At 38.9% G+C, this 24,196-nt stretch overlaps 1 protein-coding gene across 1 annotated transcript in view; it reads right to left on the reverse strand.

Annotated features, from left to right (window-relative positions):
• ARHGAP28 (Rho GTPase activating protein 28) overlaps positions 1-4,492 on the reverse strand; it is a 71,241-nt gene extending 66,749 nt beyond the window's left edge. The window contains exon 1 of the mRNA XM_080611520.1: positions 4,295-4,492. Coding sequence (XP_080467646.1) covers positions 4,295-4,425 — 131 coding nt within the window. The 5' untranslated portion in view covers positions 4,426-4,492. The remainder of the gene's footprint in view (positions 1-4,294) is intronic.
• Between the last annotated feature and the right edge of the window lie 19,704 nt (positions 4,493-24,196).

The following is a 24,196-nucleotide window of genomic DNA, read 5'->3' on the forward strand; positions in this document are numbered from 1 at the left end:
TGCAGTCGTTATTTCAGGACACTACCTCACCCTGACGTATATCTGTAGTATCTTGGGACATGCAAAGGAGGATGGATATTGCGAAAGAATCTCTGCCGTGGCTTAAAACACGTTACTTGTTCAGTGTAATGACTTTGCTATTGGCCTCAAATTTGCAAGTCTTACTCTTGGAGAGCAGGGATCCTGGAGGCTACCAGCAGGTAACTCAAGGCAACACAGAATCTTCAGAAATTTTCTTTTCTTTTTTTTTTTTTAACTCCATTGTACATCTACTCTAGTGAAGTCTGCCTGAATGTCACCCTTGACACTAGGAGCTGGGAGACATGCTGAACATGAGGAGATTGCAGAGGCATTTTCATGAAACAACTGGAAGTGCCAGACTTCCTGCTGTCTATGGGAGAAGCTAAGAAAGGGTCTTGGCTGCATTGTTCAGTGATGCTGAAATCCACTTTGTCCTTTACCTATGTAGAAAGCTCCCAGGTTTGGCAACATACATGCTTCTCTTTGAATGGCTATTAACTATGAATATGTTTATTCCATGTATAAAAAGCTTGATGTGCCCTTTAAAAGCTGCACTAAACCATTTTGCAGGAACAGAGTCTGTAAACGTGCTTTTTATTTCCTCTGATTCTTATCTCATGCACATGTAAGCCTAAACCACTCATCACAGTGGAAATATCTGTGATTTGCAGTGCAGTATAAGTTCTTTCCTAGTAGATCTGCTAGTAATAAACTGAGAAACTCACCAGCTCTCATACTTGAGTCAAAGAATCTTGAGCATGACTCACTTAGGAATGCTTTGTACTCCCCTAATTGCATAATTACCTTAGAGAGCTCACTGACCATTTGGCATAGAGGTCATGCCTGTTTCCTCTGAGCACAGGAATAACCCCTCCTAGCTTCTCCTAGCAGGATAAAAAGGAGATACGAGGAAGACATATGGCCAAGGCCCCACTTTTCCTTTGTATAATCCGGGAGCAGTGTTAGTACATGGCTGCAAAGTCCTTCATTCCTTGAAGTGAGGACAGGAATGTTGATCGTTCTGTAACCTAAATCAGCACTTTCACCATTGCTCTGAGACAGTGTTTGTATTGAAAGGGTGATATTCTGTTTGGTACTGGCGCTCGTGACACCTGAGGTGTAATAAATAGGATTAAAAAAAGAGCAATGTCACAAGCAGAGGTATCTTTCCCACCGTACTCTCTCTCTAAGTATATATACTATATGCCGTAGACTTAGTCTGAGTGACAAGCAAAAAAACCAGAAATCTCCCCAACAGCTTGTTCTCAAAAATAGTAAGTAAAACCGTATGGATAATATAAACGTTACCAACAATTGCAATCATGTAAAGCAGATGTCAAGTGAAGTCAAGGGACCTGAATGTCCCATGAGAAAACTGGAAAATGAACTTGCCAGTTGCATTAATGAAGCATCCCTGATGTTCTTTTGCTGTGGGGACCAGCTGGAATTTGTGGTCCCTCTTTTCAACCTTTTATTATCCAACAGTAAATTTGGAAGCCAGAATTCTGCTTTGCAGATCGGTGACAGCATCACTATGTAGTCAAATTTTCATTTCAGTCTCCCCTTTATTACACATATGAATTTACTCTCCTTCATTGCACACTGATGCATCTTCCTTTTGGAGGAGCTAAAACACATCTTCTCCTGCCCTGATGTGCTGTAAAGCCCATCCCCTAACATATAACATATACTGTGCCCCCACTGGGCTTATGGGTGAAAATCTTGCAGATCTTATACTTCACGCTGATGCTAATGCTGCTGGTTTGTTTTAGACGTGCACACAGGATGTCTGCCTCATTGGCCCTTCAAGATTTGTAGATGGATGTGAATCCAAGTGGTCTGATGCACCTAAGTTTCTTTATTAGCGTAACTTCAGTGTCCATGGACATCTCAGCTGTGTACTTGGATTGGCAAGGGTATTCAAGATTACTCATTTGTTTAGACGTTCATGATGGCTACTTAAATCTTTCCTTCTTTTTTATCAATCTCTTTTTAAATAGTGGGAAGCAGAGCTGAGGCATCATTAGCTTCCCCTTTCTGTGAGAAACCTCTGCTTAGAAGGTTCCCAAAGTGAAAGGGTTTGCAGAAAACAACTGGGAGATACATTCAAGCATGGTTCTGGATGAGTGGAGCTGTTCTTCTGATAAAAAGGGAGCATCACTCTAAAGCAAATGAAATGTTTTGGGGAGAGGAAGGAAAATGAAAGATCTCAGTTTCTAATCTGAGAAAGAACTGGTCAGTAGTTTATCAAATTGAAGGCTAATACCCAAGACTGATTCTGTTCTCAAAGATATATGTCTGAAGTATGGACTTCATTACAGCTGCATCTAACTGAACCCAACAGACTTCAGAGGAAAGTCAGGCTCTGGGTTCCTGTTGCTTTTGGTATCAAACAAAAAATAGGTAACACCTCTGTTCTTTGCATGCTTTTTTGAATCATTTTCCTGGAGAGCCAAGGAGTTAGCATGCCATAGTGAAGGTGACTGCCCTAGGGATCAAGGAACACCAAAGTCTGTGGTAAAGCTTCTTGCATTAGGATGGCGGCAGAGGAAACTATACAGAAAATGCCATCCAAGAAAGAGTTCTTAGAAGATGAAGTAGGGATTAAGCCAGAGTCTATTTTACCATTTGCTAAAACACTCAGTGCATTTGCCTTCATGGATTCTGCATTCCAGAGGACTGCATGCTGAGTTAATAAAATCCCCCTCTTGAACAGGCTTTGGAAACTCAGACGGTCGCTGACTGCCCATATGGCACAATTTGGCTATTGCTATTAGACAGCTGCAGCAAGCTGAGGACAAGAAAGGGGAGACAGAACCAAAATCTTATGGACACATAGACATAAAGAGAGACACGTCCTTGTCTCATGGCAGGAGCTTCCAAAATATGTTCCTCATCAAAACGCGAGGATCCTCTTTTCTTTTTCTTTCTCTCAGGAACTGGAATTTGAACTTCTGCTTTTCTTAGGTGATAAGTGTGTGATTTAAACCCTCACAGACCCTGAGCTTAAACTGCAAGAACATTTTAAAACAATTAGCACACCTACAAGAAAAATAGCAAAACACCACATTTCCGTTACTTGCAGACTTACAGGGAGATTGAGTTTAGCATTCTTCCTTGGGGAAGAAATGGCATGCTCCCCAGTAACCCAATGCCAAACCACTCTCTGTTTTGAGTAGCAAATGCCATTCTTACTGCGTCTAAAAGCCCAGACTGTGTTTCTTTTCTTAACATGAAACTGTGTATTTTTGTACTGCTTTCAAACAACAATTTAACAGAACAAAGGAGTTATCTTTATGAGACAGCCAGGGAAATACACAAAGAACAGGAAGATGCAGCTAACCTAAATAATGACACTGAAAACAAAATAGCTATTGGGCTATAAATAAACATTTTGAAGTAAATATCATTATTTATATTAAGAGAAGACACAGATTTAATTCTGGGGATAATGTCATCTACTGTTTTCTCAGACTTAAGTTCTCATTTCTCTGTCAAGCTACAGAGTAACATTTCCTACTTTCTTCAACTTTTTACAGTATGAACTTTCATACCACTTCTTTTGGAGAAAATCACAAAAACCAGACACGTATGTTTAGGAGAAAGGTCAGATTTTCTAAAACAATAAAATTGCCCAAACTACTATTTTTGAACTGTGCAAATGCTTGCATTCTTACAGGGCAGGGAAGTAAACATACACATGGCTACATTAATCAAGACAATACTTAGTTTCCTGCAGCACAAAGGAATTAACAGTGCAATTTACCATTGTGTGTAAATGGGTGAGCAAAGCAGCAACTGCAGTTTCACATAAAAGGCAAAGGCTGGTCTCCTGGTGGGTGAATGGGGAAGGAATTAAACAATCCTCTAAACTAAAGCCAGAATCAACTTTCTGAGTGCCAGACTCAGTCATTCCAGCCATCTCAGTTTTGGTAATATAGTCCTAAATGACCTGAGCAGAAGTCTGATTCATGTGCTTTTTTTTTTTTTCCTGGGGATTGTCTTGTTGAGTATCTTGGGCAGGAAACTAGTCCGAGCTGTTGATTTACAAGATTTAAAATAAGCACTCATGTTTCTCTCTCCCAGTCCTGACCAGCAGCACTGCGCTGGATCACTTTCCCGGTAGAAGCAAGAAAAGTGAGAGAACAAAGTGCTCATGAAGTGGGCAAGTGATAGGGAAGCACTCTCTGGCTGGCATACAGTCAGCAAAACCCACCACTGACCCCGGCAGAATGTCAGGACATGGCACCGGTCCCCGTCCCTCAGGTTTTACCTGCTGGTGGGCGAATGGCTGGGGGGGATGTCCTGCACAAAGCTCTGCTCCATGCCCGGGATCCTGGCCGGGCTGTGGGGATGGTAGGCTGTCAGGACCACGCTGCCCGAGTCCTTCATCTCCATGATCATAGGCACATGATGGCCCCGCTGCTGGTGACAAAGGCGACCGGGGGGTGCTGACAAGCCCCAATGGGAGGCTGAGCTGTCCTGTCACAAGCACGAGTGCATGGCCTGGCTCCGTAGCAGCCTCTCACCACCGTTTGCTGTCAGGAGAGCTGTGTAACTGAGACACGGCTCCTCTCCCTGTCAGCAAAGCTGAATTAGCATATATTCAAAAACACCGCCCACAAAAGAACCAACGGGGAAGTTTCTATGTTCCTAGGAAACTAGAAACCTGAGATAATTCTGCATGGGGCTGAGCGACCACTGGGAAAACTTTGAGTGAATTTCTTAATATTGCTGCTCCTGAAATAGGTTCAACAAAGTGAAACCATTTGCTGGTTAAACAGCAGGACAAGTGGAGAGCACTACTCAAACACAAAACGTGCTTTGGCAGAGCAAGGAGTGATGTTAAGGTGCTTACACGAGCGATTCAGAAACCGGGTGGGCTCTGCCCTGTTTAATTTATCAAGGAACAGGAACTTTGATTTCGTACATTCTGGATGCATTTCTGTGGCAGAGAACTGCATTTGTTTCTCCTGAAAACAAGTTAAGCTTTCATTTTGCCTGACTCTGTACATAATTAGAAAGGCACTGGGAAATGAATGTATTATTTGTACATGATATAAAATAAATACACCCCGAGGCACTTGAGATTTTTTCATGCTTGCACTTGGTCTTTTTCTGCTAATTAAATGCTTTTCACTCAAAAGGAAACCAGCAAGCAAAAATACCAGGGTCCAGTTCTGCAGTAACACCCAGAGAAAACTCTGTAGACAAAGTGAGAAAACTCACACAACCATTTAGTTTGCTCTCCCATGTCTTCAATGTTTTTTTGTTTTTTGTTTTTGTTTTTTTTTTTTTTTTAAAGCATTTTGATAAATCCTTATTCCTGAAAGCTATTGTCCTGCCTGTGAAATGGTAGAAAGGATGTCCCTATGTGCACCTTTGACAGAGCTGCAGGCAGCATCTCTGCCGCAGGTACTGTGCAAAATGCTGATCAGGCTCATCTTTCACAACCCCATTGAGTGAAGGTGCTCTCCCTAGCGTTTCCATAGGGCTGCCTAAATTACATTGCTGATCTGTCTAGCTGGTGAAGGAGCTCAGGTTTTGAAGGGTATAAAAATGATTCATCTCATCTCCAGCTTCCCCTGAACTTGGTATCCTGCCTGGAGGGACATAACAGCTTCAGTCAAATATGTTGGTGCAACTCATGTTAGGCAGTGCCCAAGTTAATTTTAAATTACCTAGCATAGGATGCTGATAACAGTACACTTGGCAGCGCTTCTTGTCAGACACACCCAGGAAGCATAATATTTGAACTTGCAGAGCCTCTAGCCTTGCTCTTGCTACAATGTTAACATATCCTGGCTTAAATATTTCAAAGCCAGGTTGCACAGGCTAAAATCATGGTTGCTTCCATGACAGTGTAGAGGGCCCCTGGGAGCTACCATGCAGCCATGTGCATATGTTAGAAAATAAGGGGAAGGCTCTAAGCTAACTCTGGAAGCATTGCCTACTGCCCACAGCATCAGCACTATATCCCACTGTGCTGTCATTGAGGGCCAGGCTGAATGCAATAACCAGCGAAAACCTCACTGTGCTCTGTGGTTACCAGGGTATTCAGGAAAGGAACAGGGTCTGAAAAATTAGGATAGATGCCATCATGGATCTCATATCCCAACTCCGTGGAGCACTGAATGAAACCAACTTGATGCCTGGCTGCAGGATAACCAGGGATGCTGCGCTTCCTACCAGGCTTTACTTCCCCTCCTGGACCAGAAGGTGGGTACCCAATTCTCAGATGAGAGGAAGTAAATTATAAATATAAATTTATATTTGGCACAAGTGCAAATAGATGTTTTGAAAATTACCCAGCCAAAATGCATATATCAAACTGAGAGCGAAAAATTTACTTTAAGAAACTAAACACCTGAAGAAAAACCTGAAGAAGTGGAAGGCACCAAACACTACCAGAAAGGGAACAGGAGATCAGGGTGTGAACAGAATATTGGCTGCAACTCCAGGAATGTCTTCTTTTCCCTTTCCTAGCACCATAGCATTAGGTTTCTCCAGTACCATCAGAAAATAAAAAGATTGGTATGTGCTTTAAGCTTTATGTAGGTAAAGCCCAAGTTTTATATGTATTTCCTCTCTTCCCATAATAAAAAACCCCAAACACCAATATGACTTAGGAAAGAATACCGTAACCCTCTCAATAGTATAATGCATATAAGGAAAGGAGGCCCACACTTATTAAATGGGGTTTACTTTCTAAGAAAAATAAGCATGTAAGATTTTATTTGGAGATTTATAAAGTGCTGGTGAACAAACTGGAGGCTTGCATGTAAGTAGCAGTCTATTTGGCACAAGTATAAATAGATATTTTGTAAATTAATCAGCCAAAATACACATATCATACTGAGAGCTAAAAATGTTTATATACATAATGGCTCTGGGGATTACACATCTGCATATTATTGAGAACCAAAAATGATCCTACATCAACTAGAGATATACCTTAGTCATTAAACAATGTTTTAACTGGATGAGTGATACATACATAAGAAAAGTGTACAAGGCAACATGTGCCAGATTCCTCCTTCAGTTCTATCTGTGCAATTCTGTTAGTTGAAGGAGAATTTATTCTCCTGGTTTCTAAAGAAAACATTTCATTCAACATGCTTGTGTTCCTACAGGATCCCCTTCAACATTAGATCATGTAGTACTCAAGACTATGACAGTTCTAATTGGGTTTTTTTTTTCACAAAATTGATAGCTCTGTAGATCTTTCAAATACTCTGGAAATGCCATTTTGGTGAGAAATAATACTGTGAGGATTCTTTTGCTGGCAGCCATTAAAGTGCAGGTACAGCAAGAGAAGGGTCTGTGGGGAGTCTGTGGCCAGTGAGTAGCTCCCTTGGGTTTGGTAGGCAAGGACCTTGTGCTTTCAATTTTTCCATTGTGCTTGTGCCAAGGGAAGTGCTTTGCACTTTCACAAATTTGGCAAAAGAATTATTTTATATATGGATCAGTGGGCCCAGCCTTTAAGATCTTGAAGTGAAAACTTGCTATTCAAAAACTTAAGTTAGTGGCTACACAGTTGTATTATCAAGCCTTCAGCTCTTCTGTTGAAGAGTATCTGTGACAGCCACATACAAGAAGTATAAACACACGGAAAGTCACTAGTTAAAGCTTACTAAGATGAAAAAGGAATTGCATTGTTGTTAATAATATTTATGTGTTCACATAACATTAATTGGTAATCATTGTGGCAGTAACATGATGGGCAACCTCTGTGTAGCAGATTTGTTGCTTATTGCTTGGAAAGGAACGAGTAATGCTTTCACATAGATTTTAGACAGCCTTTTCTGGTTAAGTCCAAGGGGGGCTGTCACCGAGAGGAATGGGATTTGTCAGCCAGTGATTCTTGTCCCAAGACAGTGGGGGCATGCACCATTATATATTATAAAAGTAGACCCACAGAGCCCTGGAAAGTGCAGAATTTCCCTTTGAACTACAAATCACAAAAAAATTTCTGGGCATTGAATTTTATTGCTCGCTTCCAGCTTAAATTAACCAGGACAAAGTTGGACAGAACTTGCAAAACTTTGAAGTTAATTTTGGACCAGTTTAATGTGAGCTTGGGTTAGATTAAGTTTTAAAAAGAAGCTGTGTAAAACTCAGCATTTTTCACTGATTAAATAAAAGGAAATAGAGTGGAGCAATACACAGAAAAATGTCATCCTAGTACTGCATCTAAATTTCTTCATCCCTCTTGCAATAAATTTTGTATCTGTCTGTGTGAAAGAAACTAAAGGCAGAACCACCATGTTTTTCCATGCTTTGGTGAAAAAAAAAAAAAAAAGGCATCTCTTGTTTGTCTCTAATCTGTCATTTGGATGGAAAGATGCTTGAGGGGTTGGGGACAGAAAGACTCACTACACCAAAGAGCTGGCATGGGCAAAAAGCACCTGGACACTGAAAACAAGGAGTGCCACAACGTGGCATAAAATTCAAGAATGGCAATGTGTGAATCTCCTACTGCTCAGTACCAACACCTCTCATGAAAAAAGTGTCTGAGAAGGGGCTGACTCTTGCTTTGAGAAAATTTTTCACTGTGGCTTCATGTCTGTTTGCTTTAAAATAATTTTATGCATCATGAAGGGTAATTTCTAATGCTTTATTTAAACTTTGTGCTTTGTATTCCTGTGATGCCAGAAGGGCTGCAGTCTTTTTTTTTTTTTTTCACTATAAAGGTGAGGTGTTTTTGTTTCTCAGTGTGGGCTGCTGGGAATGTGTGTGAATGAGTGAGATTCATAGTAGTATCAAAACACATCCACTGCTTTTAGAACATTGAAAGATTCATAAGCCAAAATATAAACAAAATTAAAGGAAAATCTTTATTATTTTACTTTCTTTGTCTTTTCAAACTGAGATTAAGAACAACAATGAAGAAACTGTTTCTTGTCCTTTACAAACAGGTTAAGTAACAAGGCTATTTAAGCAAAGAGAAGAGAAATCACGTATTGTGGCAATTGGTGGTTTTTCAAAGGTTTTCAATTAGAGTATGAAACAAAACATTCATCTTTGTTAAATATAACCTGACATATTTCAGTTGCAGGCTAAATTTAACTTCACTTTGGTGAACTTTCATATGGTCAATTTCTTATTGAGGGATTTATTATGGGTTCTTTTATCTTTAAAAAGATAGAAAAACATAGAATAAAAATCTTTAGGCAACTTTGTCTAGCTGCTTGCTTAGAAATGACCCTCATTTATTTTCTAGGAGTTCAAAAGTTAGTTCTCCTTATCCCAGATTAGACTACCCATATGTTATTCCCAAGTTACTTATGTACAGAAAAGGAAACTTCCTTAATCTGTCTGCCACAATAGGGCTTTCTAGAGGTTTACTTTAAGAAAAAGCCTATATCTTTTCATTCAGCCATTAGCTTCATGCTTTTACATGACATGTTGATCTAACCACTTGAGCTGGGACAGCTGACAGCCACAGCTGAGCGCTGAGGTATGTTTTCTCGTTCTGAGGCAGTAAGTTAAAATTACATGAAAGAGTGGTAATGTGGTTAAGTTAGGAAGAGTAGCTTTGGGAGAGGCTTGTTGCTTCTCTGGAATGTTTCTGTAATCACAACCTGAAAATGGGAATTGGTCTCTGTGGTATGAAAGGGGAAATGTTGTCAGCGATAGACAGCAATGGATGTTTTCAATACATGTATCTCTATCCTGATGCTTCTGAAACAGCAGAAATGGGTTAGGCATTTGCATTTGTACAAGGAAATTGAGTCCTCATGTTAATATTATATATGCTTATAAGTATTTATATATTCTGCATCATATAATTAGGGTTATAAAAAAGAAAAAAAGATTGCTTCCTCTATAAAAAACGAACCAGACAGAGCTTTATAACATTATACTTTTAAAAGCCACTGTTTTCCAGGGGCCAGCAGCTATATGTATATTTACAATATACCTATTTGCTTAGGATATATATATACACACATAAAGTGCAGTTTTCTGAACATGGTAATGGTTTATGCATCTGTCTCTGCTATTACAATGTCACTTTGGTAGGATATCTAAAGACAACATTATTAAGAAAAGACTAGCCCCTTTCTTGTTACAGTCATAAGTGACTTTACATTCAGTATTTTTGTAACATTTTTAACCTGTAAACCACTCCATTTCTAGAGAAGGCTTTGTGTAAGGTACAGTCAGTATTTCCCTGTAACTTTGCTAATGATTTCTTTCATCCTGCTATTTGGTAACTAAGTCTGTTTCCCAAGGAGCAGCAGTAGACTGGAGGTGCATAGGAAAGTTGTACCAATCAAGACAGTCACCAGAGCACTGCTCTGTTGATTGAACCAGACTTTGAGCTGTGTTCTGAGGGATATACATAAAAATTGAGAAAGCAAGGTAGAGAGGTGTTAACACAAACCATTGTTTATTGGGCACATAATGAGAGATGTCAATATCAGCTATCTTGTATTGATTGAATTCTACTGCTTTTAAAATCAAGAGCTGTGGTTTTTAAAATTACAAAGTCCAATAGCACTATTAACTGGATTTCCCACAACTGCACCCAAGAGAAACCTCAATTTCTCTTCCCCATCAAAAGAATAGGAGAGTATTTAAAAAAAACCATTGCTCACATCTTCAAACTTTTTTGGCATTCTGTGGCTTGATGACTTGAATTCCTGAGGTTGCTAAATTAATTTTTGTCTTTCCTATGCAAAATGAAGAAACTATTCTTCTTATCTGCTGTTTCTTCATACTACCGTAACACCAATAAAGTAGTAATTGAGGTCGTAGGAGTCTTTCTTGTATTGGTCATGCAAGCCCTATCTCAGAACTTCCTGAAATATCTGCGTGAATGCTGAAGAGAGATGAGGATGAAAATAAGCTTTGTGGTCTTTGCATGATAAGATACAGAACAACGCATGTGTTCAGGTAGTAGGCCTAAGCTGTATACAGTGGATCTATCCACCTACTCCACATAGTACCAATTTCTGGAAATGCTGGGAGCATGTTGCCATCACTGTACAGCCAAGCATCCTTGAGCTGACCAGAGGACTTGATGCAATACCAATTTCTCAATTTTGAATAAACTTAAAGGTTGCCATGGTGGCGAATGGGAATCTGTGAACTTCTGCATTCTGAGTTTTGGTTACTCTTTTAAAAAATGTAAGTCATTGCAAAATTAATTGAGTTCTATTCAAGAGTGATATTGCTATTTTAATAGATATATTTTTGTAAGTTAGTAACTTCAAATTTAGATTTGTCACAAAAGTAAATAGATGTTTATTGACTTACACCAACTCTAAAGACTTTCAGTAGGAGGAGGTACAAATAAACTTAATGAAAATATCTGTAAGTTAATTTAATGCTATAATTTATATAACAAGTTTGTTATACATTTAAATCTTAATTCTAATTTATCTATAGTTTATAAACAGTAATAAGAGAATGCTTTCAAATTAAAAATAAATCAGTTTGAACATACCTAAACAATTGCATATGTAGCAGAAAAGCACTGGAATTTACAATTATTAATGGGCATTTAAGTTGTAAAATCGTAGTATCAAAGGTATGCATTTGCTTTATAACATTGCTAAGTTAAACATACCTGTGGGAAAGAAGCATTTCATTAATCTTTGTATGAATACTCTGTGTTGTAGGAGCAGAGACATTGAACTTAATTTTCCAGGAAAATGCAGTATGCCTGTGATGTAACCATAGAAGGAACCTAACCTGCCTGACTCACAGTCTTGTGCCTTAATCATATGTGAGGTAGAAGCTTAATTAATCAACAGTTTGGGAAGTACTATTGTAAAGGGATGAGTGAAAAAGATAATACATTTATTCAGCCACATAAAGAGAACCACAACAGGAGATATCGAGAATATGACATGTGAGAGACAGAAACAACACATCTTCCCTGCAAGTGGCTGCTTAGCAATTTATTCTCTGCAGAGGATATGTGCTAGTTTTGTTGGGATGTCCACGGAGACTAAACTGCATTGCATCTCATGATTATTAAATCATATAGATTGGTCCTAAGCAGAAATACATAAATGAACATTACTTTGTTAAGCATATTAGCAGACATGTTTCTAGGCTACTTTTAGGGTATGGCATTGAACACCATAAACTTAAATATGTTTTAGAAGCACTAGAAACAAATTTTGCCACTGCGTCAAGTAGGTGGTTGCATCACCACAGTGAGATAAATGAGGAATGATAATCAGATGGTGACAGAAGGGAATTTTGCAATATAAAGTATCCGGGAATTACTGGCTTGGGAGATTACAAAGAACATTTCCAATTTTTTTGTTTAACGAGGTCAAGCATGAGCCTTCCTCTCTGTAATACTGGCACCAGGAATTTTGTTTCATAGTTGAAAGGCATATTGGAGTTTGAGGACATGAAAACTTAGCATTAAATTTTGTCATTGTACATTGTTCATAGAAAAATAAGGATTCCCAGGGTTATTGTGCCAATTTTATTAGTACAAATTGCTAGCCTTCTCAACACAACAGAAAAAAAATTGCAGTTTTCCCAAAGGCATTTCTGTTAGAAGAAAAAAATAGCACGTAGATATTATTTATTTGTTTCATTTGGGTTTTGTTGTTATTCACATGTAATTTACTGGTGGCCTCAGTGGGCTCCAATCCATAGTATGCAATCCTGTTAAAACAAAACAAAGTCTCACCAGGGATGAAATGGATCCATGGATCCATTTTCTCCAGATTAATTTGAAAGATGAATTTTTCACACAATGAGGAAGCCAAGACTGCAGATGACTCGGTTTTGGTTTGGAACTTCAGGGAACAGATGGGAAAGCAGCAGCACTAATGTACCTTAATGAATGCACAGGACCGTATTTGTTATTTGGCTTCAGTTCAGATTTCAGATTTCTTTCTTTCTTTTTTTTTTTTTTGTTTGTTTGGTTTTTGTTTTTTTGGTTGTTTTTTTTTTTTTTTCAGTGACTGTGCCTTTCTGAATCACTTCAGAATCTTTTCAGCAGCATTCGCCTTTACTTCTCTACTGCATTTTTGGACCATTTTTTATCCTACCTTTGTTGTCACGCTTGATTATAGGTTTAAGTCTCAAAACAGCATGGGCAACCTCTAGCTATTTTTGCAAAGCAACTATCATACAGGAAGATTCTTGAAGGACGGAAGGCAATAGGCAGAAATGTGCCCTCTTGGTCCGTGCTCTAGGGCTTGTGAGTACTGGGTAGTATGAGAAGAAGGGCTTGCAGAAATTGGCTCAGCTCATGTGCTCTTCCCAACCAGCATCTCCTATTGCTACTGTTGAAGACTGAGGACTGGGCTAAATGGACCAAAACAGATGTTATAAGTAATTTCTTGTTCTCAGAATGGATTTTTATTAATTACTGTAGATTAGGACAGGCACAAAACAGGACAGAATACAGGTTCCATATAAGATAAGATTTTATTTCCAGTAGAATTTTGGTTTGCCAAAGAGATACAACAAACGCAACATAGTAATCATTTAAATACTTTCGTTTGGGGGTATTGTGATATAAGAAGCCAAGAAAAAGCAGCAGTATATTTTTTTATTAAAAAACTGTTTATTGCCAATTCATGATGGTGTATTTGTGCAGTTATAACAAAACAGAAGTGTAGGTCTCAGTCATAGAAATGAAGTTGTAAAGATTTGGTTTGGAACTTTATTTTTGGAAACTTGAGTCTATTCTCTGGTACCTTTGGAACTGGAGGATAAACTCAGGAGACCCTGGAGATGACGTGCAGCTTAGAAATAAAAAAGAAAACTTATGATGGTGGTTCTGTATCTTTTAGCCTTCACCATACTTATCTGGTCCAAGCAGGCTCCTGGTATTAATTAGAAAGGTACCATGAGCTTACCTATAAGTGGAGGCAAAACAGATTCACATATTCACCTTTGAACTTTAATCCACCGATGATCAGAGGCAATACCTCATGACGGACCTTGAATTTGTTTTGTGGCTTTACTTGCCATTTGTTTGGGAAAGTGTTGGGTAAATGGGTATCTTGTCTATGAAAACAGCTTGCCTTCTAAATTTATGAAATCTTGGATTTTCATATGGCTCTACCAAAACACAGCATGAGTGCAGTCCTATCCAGGGATCTACCTTGGCTCATCAAATGTATTTTTGTAACACTACCAGAATGCAGTGCTCCTGTGCAGAGGACTTTTGTCTGCTGTCATCCCACATCACTCACAGTAAGGCTTGGCTTACTTTAAAACACAGCATCAAAAAATCTCTGAATTGCTACTGATAGTGCTGTCTCTTTGCCTATGTCTTCTGCTTGCTATATGCAGCATAATTTTCTTTTATTTCTTGTGAACAGCAATTTAATTAGATCTTTCCAGTTGTTCTGCTCTCTGACATTTCAATCTGTCTTACCTTCTACTGAACCAGAAAAAAATACTACTAAGTGAAACTTGACAAGAAAGAGAGAAACTAGAAAACTCATGATTTATTAAGTGTAGTTCAGCATGATTCAAATAAGGACAGAGAAGCATATTAAAAAAAAGATACTGGTAAATTGGGACTGTTTCATCCTCAAAGTCTCATGGTTTGATGACTGAGATTCTGTTACTGTACTGAAAACACATTTCCTGTGTAATCATGCTGAGCATACATGTTTCAACAAAGACATAATGACAAAGATATATAGATAAATCTCAATCACAGCAAATACAGATTTTACTCAGCAACCAAACTGGCATGTCAAATCTAGCATTTGTTTGCATGAAATAGATAACTGAAACTCTGAGTAAACCACATTTTCCTGGGAAATTACTAATATTGCAACAAACAAAAAGGCTTTCACATGCAGAATGCAAGGCCATGCATTTTCCTGGGTGATCCATTGTATCTATATGCCCAAAGTGTGCCTCACTTTTTCTCAAAACAAGAGCTATAAATAGTCAGGCACTTTGTGCCATTTTAATGCTGAGTATTACACATTCCAGAAACTTCTTTTTTTCAGCTGGTTATTTTTATTTTCCTTTGTTGTGACTGAGCAAGTGAGCCCAGCCTACTGAAATGCCACTCACTCCTTGAAAGAAAAATGTAAGAATAAACTGAAAGATCAGGAAAGGGCTCTACCTAGAAGTATACCTGCAACAAGGAGCAGAGAATGCAAAAAACTGAAAGAGAAGGTTGAGCTGGCAGCAGTGCAGCATTGCAGACAGCAATGAACTTTTGTCTGAAAAGCCCTGTCTTTTCTGGTGTTACAATAAATCCCTGTCCCTCACGAGGAACATCATTAGATTCAGACTCTGGAGTAACGGAAGAAATTTTTAATATTTTGTGGTTAGTCGGAAAGCTGCCTGAAAAAAATGTTCCTTTTCCTTTTTTAATATGGATCCCTATTGTTTCCATGCCCTGGCATCTGGCAGTCAAGAGAGCCAGTAATTTCCTGTGAACACTTTTAGAAAACACCAAGAATCATTTGGAATATAAATGTCTTTTGCAAATAGCTTTAGTTTGTGGGGAACTACTGCAGCATGAAGACACGTTTAAAACACATCACAGGGACTTTCCACTCTACTGTCTTTAGGAATACAGACCTCAAACTTGCAGTCACCATCCTGCTAGTAAAAAATTCCTAAATCTGCATTCGTGTCAGCAACAGCTTCCTGGATGTTCCTTGCGTTAACAGATCCCGGTGTGATGCCAAGTCTTTAGTTTTCCTCTGACTGTTGAAGTCTGGACTGGATCCATGCTCTGGTGTCAACCTGGGCCTTGTGTTGCCCATTTAGGCAGCCTGGGCTCTGGCTGCTTGGGATTCCCATATCCCTTGTGGCAGGCAATGGAAAGACTCTTCCAGGGATAACCACAGGCAGAGCCATCTGCTTAATCTTAGGCATTGCATTAATGGCAAATGTGATGGAAACAGAAAGTCAGGAGAGCTGCATGATGCTGGAGATGTTCATTGCAAACGCAACTGTAAAACTGTGTTTTGGAAAACCCAGGGTGTACGCAACGTTTTTCTGGTAGATTTACCAGCTGGTTTGCCCAGCCTGGTCTCTGAGAGTACTCTGGAGGATAAACACTCAGCAAGTCTGACCTTGAGCTAGCAATAAACTGAATACTGTCCCTCTTCTGAGGATTTGAAAATTTAAGAATGAATTATGGAGAACTCCTGCGAAACACTGTCTATGTGGGATTGTAACTATTCTGCATACTGGCAGACTGTGATCCTTGTGGTCTCATATTGATGTCACTACGGTTTTATTCTGGGCTAAGCTTTTCTGACCAAAATAGAAATACTCTGTATTTATGCCACTGCAAACAGTGTTAGTACAAATGGTTAATTAAAGCAAATGCTCCACCTTATAATGGCTGGGATAGGATGGGTGCTGTGAGCTATGACTCTGTGATTCTGCCCTGTTCTGAAAGAGGCTTGTTTGTACAAAGGTTTGATACCCTAAACTTCAGCTACAGTTTCAGTCATTTGCTAGACCACCCACCTAGGCTTTTGGCTCTCTTCCATTTCTCGTAATTCTCAAGCTTCATAGACAAGGTTGCAGATTTGTTTTTGTTAGTTTTGTTCTTAATTTTGTCTCCATGGTGAATTTAGTTCAAGGTGATTCTCTTCAGGCAAATAGGAAAAGGGCAGTTTGGTGCCCCGCAAAGAACATCACAGTGTTTACAACTGGCAATAAGAATACAGCAAATGCTACAGGCCACTGGACATGTGGACTTAAACACAGGAAAAGGCATGAACATTACTGCATTTCCTGTGCTGCCGCCTGCATTCTAGTAATGGGTGTCTATGGATGCCAACTTTTCTTTCATAAGCTGATGAAAATGGGTATTAGTGCTCGCAGCATCTAGGAGCGCAACCATCCAAATGTGGTCTGCTGTGTAACACATACAGGGCTTTCTCTGCTCTGACAGCAAATCTTGGTGCTGCAGACCCTTTGATAATTTGCCCTCAAAATTTGATAATTTGCCCTTTCATTATTTGCTATCACTACGTCCCTGAAAACTGCGTAATCCTTTGGGTTGCAAAATTATTGCAGCCTATGTGCTGAAAATTAGTTAGAACAAGTTAAAGAAAGTAAAGTAATTTTAAACATTTCTTTCTGATTATGGGTAGCTACCAAGGTTTTCTTGCTTTTCAGTTACTGCACCAGCCAAGGGAGATTGTTTCCAGCAAATCAATCAATAAAACGCCTTTCTCTCAGAAAAGCCTATTCACCTGATTTTTCTCCATTTTCAGAAAGGATCAAAGAGATTTCTTACTGCAAATGATGTACTGATTCTATTGGAATACAGTGTAATTATGATACATATGTGCCATTTTAAGCTGCAAGTAATACTCTAAAGAGCTTTATAGAGTTGCACTTCACAGAGCACCAAAGGTGCAAAAGGGGAGGTGCAATCCTCAAAAATGGTACATGGCTCCCAGTTTTGGCTTTCTGACTGCCATGAATGATGAATTGTGTGTTGTTTCTTTTGGGTCAGATACTACTAAATTTTTAGGAAAGGGCTGGAGCAGTAACACTTACCGTGTTTATGGAAAAAACCAAACAAGAGCAACATATGCCCTTTCACCTGGAGTGTATGATTAGAAAACAGAGAAAGGCAACGTGAGAAATATTCGGCAAAAGGACAGGAAGTGCCTGTCCAATCAACATGCCCAGTCTTTTCTTTGTGCCCTTGTTTATCTGAAACAAACTTCCCTTCTTTTTTTTCACTCTGCTCCTCTAACACATTCTGAACTTGTCTCTAATTTCCAGCACTTTTTCCATTAGCACTACGTAAACTCTTGGCATAAAGTTGTTGTGATGAAAACATTTCCCAGTTTCTTCTAAGTTTTGAACTTGGGGGAAGCTCTAATCTATTTGCCTGTAGTTTTAAAGGGCCATGCAGACAGTGAGCACAAAGCTTTAGTCTGCTAGCTGTCTGTGCATTACAACTTAGCTGAGTTTTAAAATTCTTGTGCCAAATTAGATTAGCCTGAAAACTGTTTAATAAACTTTTAAATAACCAGTTGCTTGTGGCCATAATTTTTGACTAGCATGGCATGGAGCTTCCCCATCAGTCTTAATTCTCTCACTTAAGTGCTGTCAGAACGAGGGAATATTGGAATAAATCCATAATTTTCCCTATGCCATCAGGCTTTAATCAACTTGGAAAATTCTGTAGCATTGCATGAGGCATGTAAATTCACGCTAACTGTGCAGGGCAAAGTGGATATTCTCAGTCAGAAACCATGGCCATCAATTTTTAATAGTCCCTTTCAAATTAATCATACCTCAATATCTTTAGAATGTTTAAAGCATATACTTAGAATCATAGAATCAAATAAGTTGAAAAGGACCATCAAGTCCAACCGTAACCCCAGGACTGCCAAGATCACCACTAAACCATGTCACTAAGGGCAAACTGATCTACCCTCAAGACGTACCCTTATGACTGTCCCTCATTATCTCCACTCACAGTTACCCCTCATCTGCCTCCCATAGTGGCCCATACTGTATCGCTGCCACCCCTACCCCCCATGGCAGCACCTCTCACCCCTGCTCTTCCCTCATGATCTTCCTTCATGATCTCCCCTTATGACTTCCCCTCAATTCAACTAACCCTTCCATAAGTAGTAACTTCTTCTCCTCTTTAAGAATAACTCTGCATCATTCTCTTTTGTTCTTTTCTGCAGGAGATAATTTTATCCTACACAAGCTTTTAGCCTTTGTTCTGCACCTTTTATCCAGTAATCTTTGATGTAGAAAAATGCTATCTTCTGAAAACCTAATTAAATTAGAATTCTGCTTATCTATCATGGCAGTAATATCTTCAAAGAATTTCAACAAGTTAGCTAAAGTTGAAATCTTTTGCTTCAATATAATCCAACTGTCTTGCAATTTTAGCCCCCAAACAGAGCGCTCTCTAACGTAGCTTTCAATAAATTCTTAAAACAGACTTCAAAAGTCATTGAATCAGTCTCTTATCATACATAAGATCATCTTACATGCATACATCCCATGTAACCTTTTTGATGATTGACCTTAAATTTTCTATCTTCATTTTTTTTATACAAGGACCTAACTGTAAGTTAGTGAACTTCATATCAAAATAAAAACAAAATAAAATGTGTGTTCAAAGGTTCTCTTTCTTACCTACCAATGCTCCTGGATATCACCTTGATTCAATGAAATTCTACTAACCAATTACATCATCTATGTAAAATAATGTGTTCTTTCCTCTTTGACTTTGAAGACTGCTTCCTAGCTGAAAGCAGTTTGCTTTGTATTTCCTCTACAAAGGATGAAAACATAATAAATATTTAATAATTCTATTATTTTTAATCCCATAGTAATCTACTAATTTTCTCTTTTAAAAATTCCAGTCAACATGCAAATTTAATATATAGATGGGGGTTGTTTTGTTTTGTTTTCGTAACATTCTGGAAGTCCTGGCTTGCCAACTCCTTTTTCAATTGCATTAACCATAAGCATATCTTAAGTTTACACTGCCCTGGAATAATTTAATTTTTCTTGGGAATATTGCCTGTTCTTGCACAGAAGCTACGCAGTGTTTGGCTCTCCTGAGCTAGAGGGCCAGCTAGGCTGACTCCACTTCTGCTGCTGCCTGGTGTCTGCCAGCACGCAGTGACCTTTCAGTTCCTTTTCTACACCTTCCACATTTACAGTAAGGCTCTGTACTTCCACCAGCAATGAGTTAACCAGACACTTTTGGAGCCCTGCAAATTATGGTAATCAGGCACAATTTAAACAGTGGTTTTAAAGGAAGGGGTAACCCCCTCATCAGTGTCCCTCTTTAAGGGGTTGCAAGAGCCCTGCTCTCTCCTCTGCTGCTCCAGAGCACAGCTCGGCTGGGCTTGTAGAGGCCTCCTCACCTGATGGCTGCCATGTCATGGATGGTGTAATCGTTTCTGTTTAAGCATCCCATAGGAACTTTAATTATGCTTTTGTTTAATTTAATGGTACTTTCCAGTCATTGGCATGAACTAAACAAAAGTTATGAAAAAATTGGGGGTATCTTAAACTGAAAACCTGCTTTTGAGGCTAATGTTTGTTTTGCTTAAGTAGGATATCCTTTCTGGCAGGTTTACAAGCATGTGTCAGACAAATGTTTTACAACAGAAACATTTTGCTACAATCATGGGCTGATAGAATGACTGGTTATCATTTAAGAGACCCTTTGTTCTGACTCCTCAAATGTCTGCTCATGTGCTTACAGTCTGAGATTCATTTCTCTTCAAAATTGAATTCATATGTGCTGGAGAAAAATAATCCATGCCCTCATTTTTCTACCATGAGGTCTTTTTCTTTCCCTCCATGACTGGTTTTCATAGTCCTGTAGCTGATTTTCATAGTCTAAAATTATAATTTTATGACTACAATGAATGTAGCTCACAGAGTGCAGGAGTGATGCTCAGCTCCAGGGATCAGAGAATTGCCTGGACTATCTGTGGAGAGCTATATGGAGACACCCGTGTCAGCTTTGAAAGAGGTGCCTTGAACACAAAAAACAGCAGAGCTGCTGCTTCACAGAGGGGACTTATAGCTCGCATCCCTCCTAACATAGCCCTCAGCCACAGAGATTAATTAGTAACAGCCCACTGAGGTAGTAAAATACTATACCTGCAAGAGTTGCCTGCAGTCACAAGCTGCAGCAGAGCCAGGAGCTGAACCCAGCTTGGAGTTCCAGTCTGATGCCTTTTACCACTTCCTTCTCTCATGACTATGTACATTTCTGACCTTTGGAAAAAAAGACCATATATTTATATATGCTCATATTTGCACACAAGGTTCTTGCTTTTGAAACATCTTTAAAACTTCTGCAGTCCAAACTTCTCTAAACCACAGTATGTCCAAGAAAAAGTACACTGAAAATAAAAATTTGAATTCTCCTAACATTTGAATAGAGGTAAAACTGGCCTGGCAAATCCTGTTTGGCCACATTATTTTCCTTTGGCACAGAATAAAGGAATCTAGGGATAGCTGGGGGGTGGCTTCTAGGAAAACTAAGAGTTTCAAAATTGCTGAGGTGGGAACAGTGGCTTAGCTCTTACAGGGATTTCAGGAGCATGCTCTTAATTGCTCTCTACTTCAGACCTCAAGCTAACCAGCTTTGAGAGGAGAACTCTTCCAAAACTTGACAGTGGTCTCAGCTGCCTCAAAGAATTTCAGTTAACCATATTGTGAGCAAGCTGCCTAATTACTTTATGGAAGTGAAAACACTACTACTTGGTTGTCCTGTTAATTTGTAAAATGTTGAATCTGTGACTTTATTGGCTTAAAATTAAAATTTTTAATTCACTCATTTCAATTAATGTTGCTTTTTGGATATCACACTGTGTAAATTGTTCAGCTAGACTCTGTCACCAAGAGAAGAGTCAGATCCTCTGCAGAGAGCATTCTGTACCCCTTTGAAGAGCAAACACTACTTGTTTTAGCCTGGGTTTGCTGAGTGCAGCCCTAGCTCACTGGCTTCCACCATCAAATAAAGGATTTTGGCTTGGAGAGGGCACCATGGAGGAAATGAACAAATGCAGCCTAGCAGACCTTCAGTTTTCATACAGACTTAGGGTCATTGGAAGCCACTAATTTATAAGACTCCTTATGTCTTCTTGGAGAGTGAAACTTCTGTAAAAGCAGATGACTGATACATAAACGTTCAAATTAGAAATAAAGATCAACAAGAATCTGATTGACATGTCTGGGTTTTCAGAGGTAACGCATCTAGAAGTATTGTTTCATGTCATCAATAGGATGTGTTGCCCTTTTACAGTCTCATTTAGCATAAACTAAACTGAAAATAATCAACTAAATCTGAAATTTCAAGAGAGTTTCAGTTATCTGCCTGCAAAAAGCTTTCTCAGGGAATAACATGGCCATGTTATCAGCTCACATGCAGCATGAACTGGTAGGGCAATATACGTATAATATAAATACTGTACGTTAAAATTCCTACATTCTAATGAAGGGAAGGGTGGTCTGTGAAGAAAGAAAGATCTTTTTTGTATTGTACAGAGGCCAAATGCACAAATGATCTCAGTTCACACATACACAGTGGAATCAAAACACAGCTGTAAGGTCTAATTTTAGGGGCCACTAACCTTGACCATGCTCTTTTAATAATCTTCCTATTTGGGAATTCAAAGATTCAAGGAGGGCATAACCTTGAGAGTTTTAACCAGTCCTTGAAAACAGTACTCACAACATGTCATCTGATTTAGAAACAATATTATCAGACTGCACCGATAGTGGCCTGACCATGAAGTCTTTCTCTGGTGCAGGTACAAAATTAGGATGTTCTGGAAGCTAAGACATCATCTTAAATATAAACTACACAGAGGGTTCCACAAGGATGTTTTAGCTGAAAGAAATGTACTAGGAGTCTAATAACACATTCCTCTGTCAATTGTAACACAGACAAAAAGCAGAAGTAAAAAACCTCCATCCTTCAAATCTCCCACCAAGCTACATCTCTTAACAGTTCATCTGTCTGAGGAGGAAATTTGTTAGGGTTTTATAGTAAATAAATGAGGAATTACTGAGAAAATCCTGAAATGGACCTTGTGCTTGAATCTTCTTTATTTTCCTTCAGCATTCCCAGTTGAATCTCACCAAATTAAAGCTTTTATACATTTTGGACCAGCTGCTGGTTTTACAAAACTGCATGATTTGCTACTTTAAAATGTACTCTTTCTTTGAAGCCTTCTTATGTGACAGACAAAAAATACAATTAAACAGTAACTCTTCCTGTCATTAGTTTTCAGTTAGAGAAACCTTTGATGTGTAAACGGAATGAAATAAACCCAATGTATTCATCGATTAAAACATAAAGCATATTGGAAGTATTAGTCTTGTCCTGCAGTGACACAGCCGCTCCACGGCATCATTTGAATGATGCCCTGCACAACTTCTCTAACAGTTCTAGAAGGACAGTCCCAGGGTATGGTATTTCTGCAGTAAGGAATAGAGCTAAGCTGAGCTCAGGATGAGTTAAACCTTAACCCATCTTATACAGTGTTCTCGGTTGTTCCTGAGAATTTGCTGCCTGAGCATCATCTGCAGTTTTTAGGTTTGTTTATGATAGCATAGATGAAAACATTTCAGGATGGTGTTAAAGGAAAATTCCACAGCAAAATACACTCCGTATCATTTTTCTTCCTTAAGACCACAACTCTGTACGGTCCCTCCCACATAACTGCTCAGTTGTATTTCAACATGCATGATTCCCTACATTCCTGGTTAGCACATTCAGAGGTTAAACATAAACCAGAAACCAACACTGACTATCATTAAGCATTCCTATGCCAAATACCTTGCTGAAGCAAAATGATAAAAGCTCAGCACGTCATTCTTGGCAGGTACAACTGGTTTCTTATTGTGTTGTTTGTTTTTTTTTTTTTCCTTAATGCTTCTATTAATGTTCTTGTTTTACTGTGGTCTCACAATTAGTTTTATTCACCTATATAATTCCACTTCATTTAGTCTTGTGAGCTACTATTTCTGATTCACATACCAAAGAAAGGCAGCAGAAGTTCACAGCTCACTATTCTATACTGCAATGAACTGCTGCGGAGCTAATGTGGTATCACGTGAGTCAGAAAAATGCTATGTGAAATCTAACTCTAAAAGTCAACTGCAGAAGATATTTACTCATTTATTTTTCCCACCAGAATGTGCACAGACTCTGTGTGGTGGACTATAGTTTGGTTTCTGCTTCCTATCCAGATTTATATTAATTAGGACAGAGTGTTCCCATCCGACTGTCCAATACTTTTCCACTGATTGCTTTCTTCAGTATGTAGGGGGGTTTTTTCCTAGCTACTCTCTTCCAGGGTCTCCAGGAACCCCAGAAAAGGGAATTCACAGGCACTGGTCCACGCAGCTACAGGTCATGGAGCTGAACTGGCTTTCAATCAGTGCATTGCCCATACAGTATTTTAAACTCTTTTATAAAAAAGCACACTTATTCCAGATGGTGTAAATTCATGAGTTTTTCTGAACTTAGTTAAAACTGGCAGCTGAGATAAAACCACAAAATTAAAAAAGAATCACTAAAGCCTGTGGGAATAGTATAGACATGTTTGGAATGACATACCGCTAATCTTACATGTTATACCTTGCTGTTTCTCATCTTTTCCATACTCTGATTCACGTAGATTACAGGCTTGACAAGGAGAAGAAGTATCTGTCTCTGGAACATTAACAGACTTGATTA

Source organism: Psittacula echo, assembly GCF_963264785.1.
Source record: "Psittacula echo genome assembly, chromosome: 2".
NCBI classification, from domain to species: domain Eukaryota; kingdom Metazoa; phylum Chordata; class Aves; order Psittaciformes; family Psittacidae; genus Psittacula; species Psittacula echo.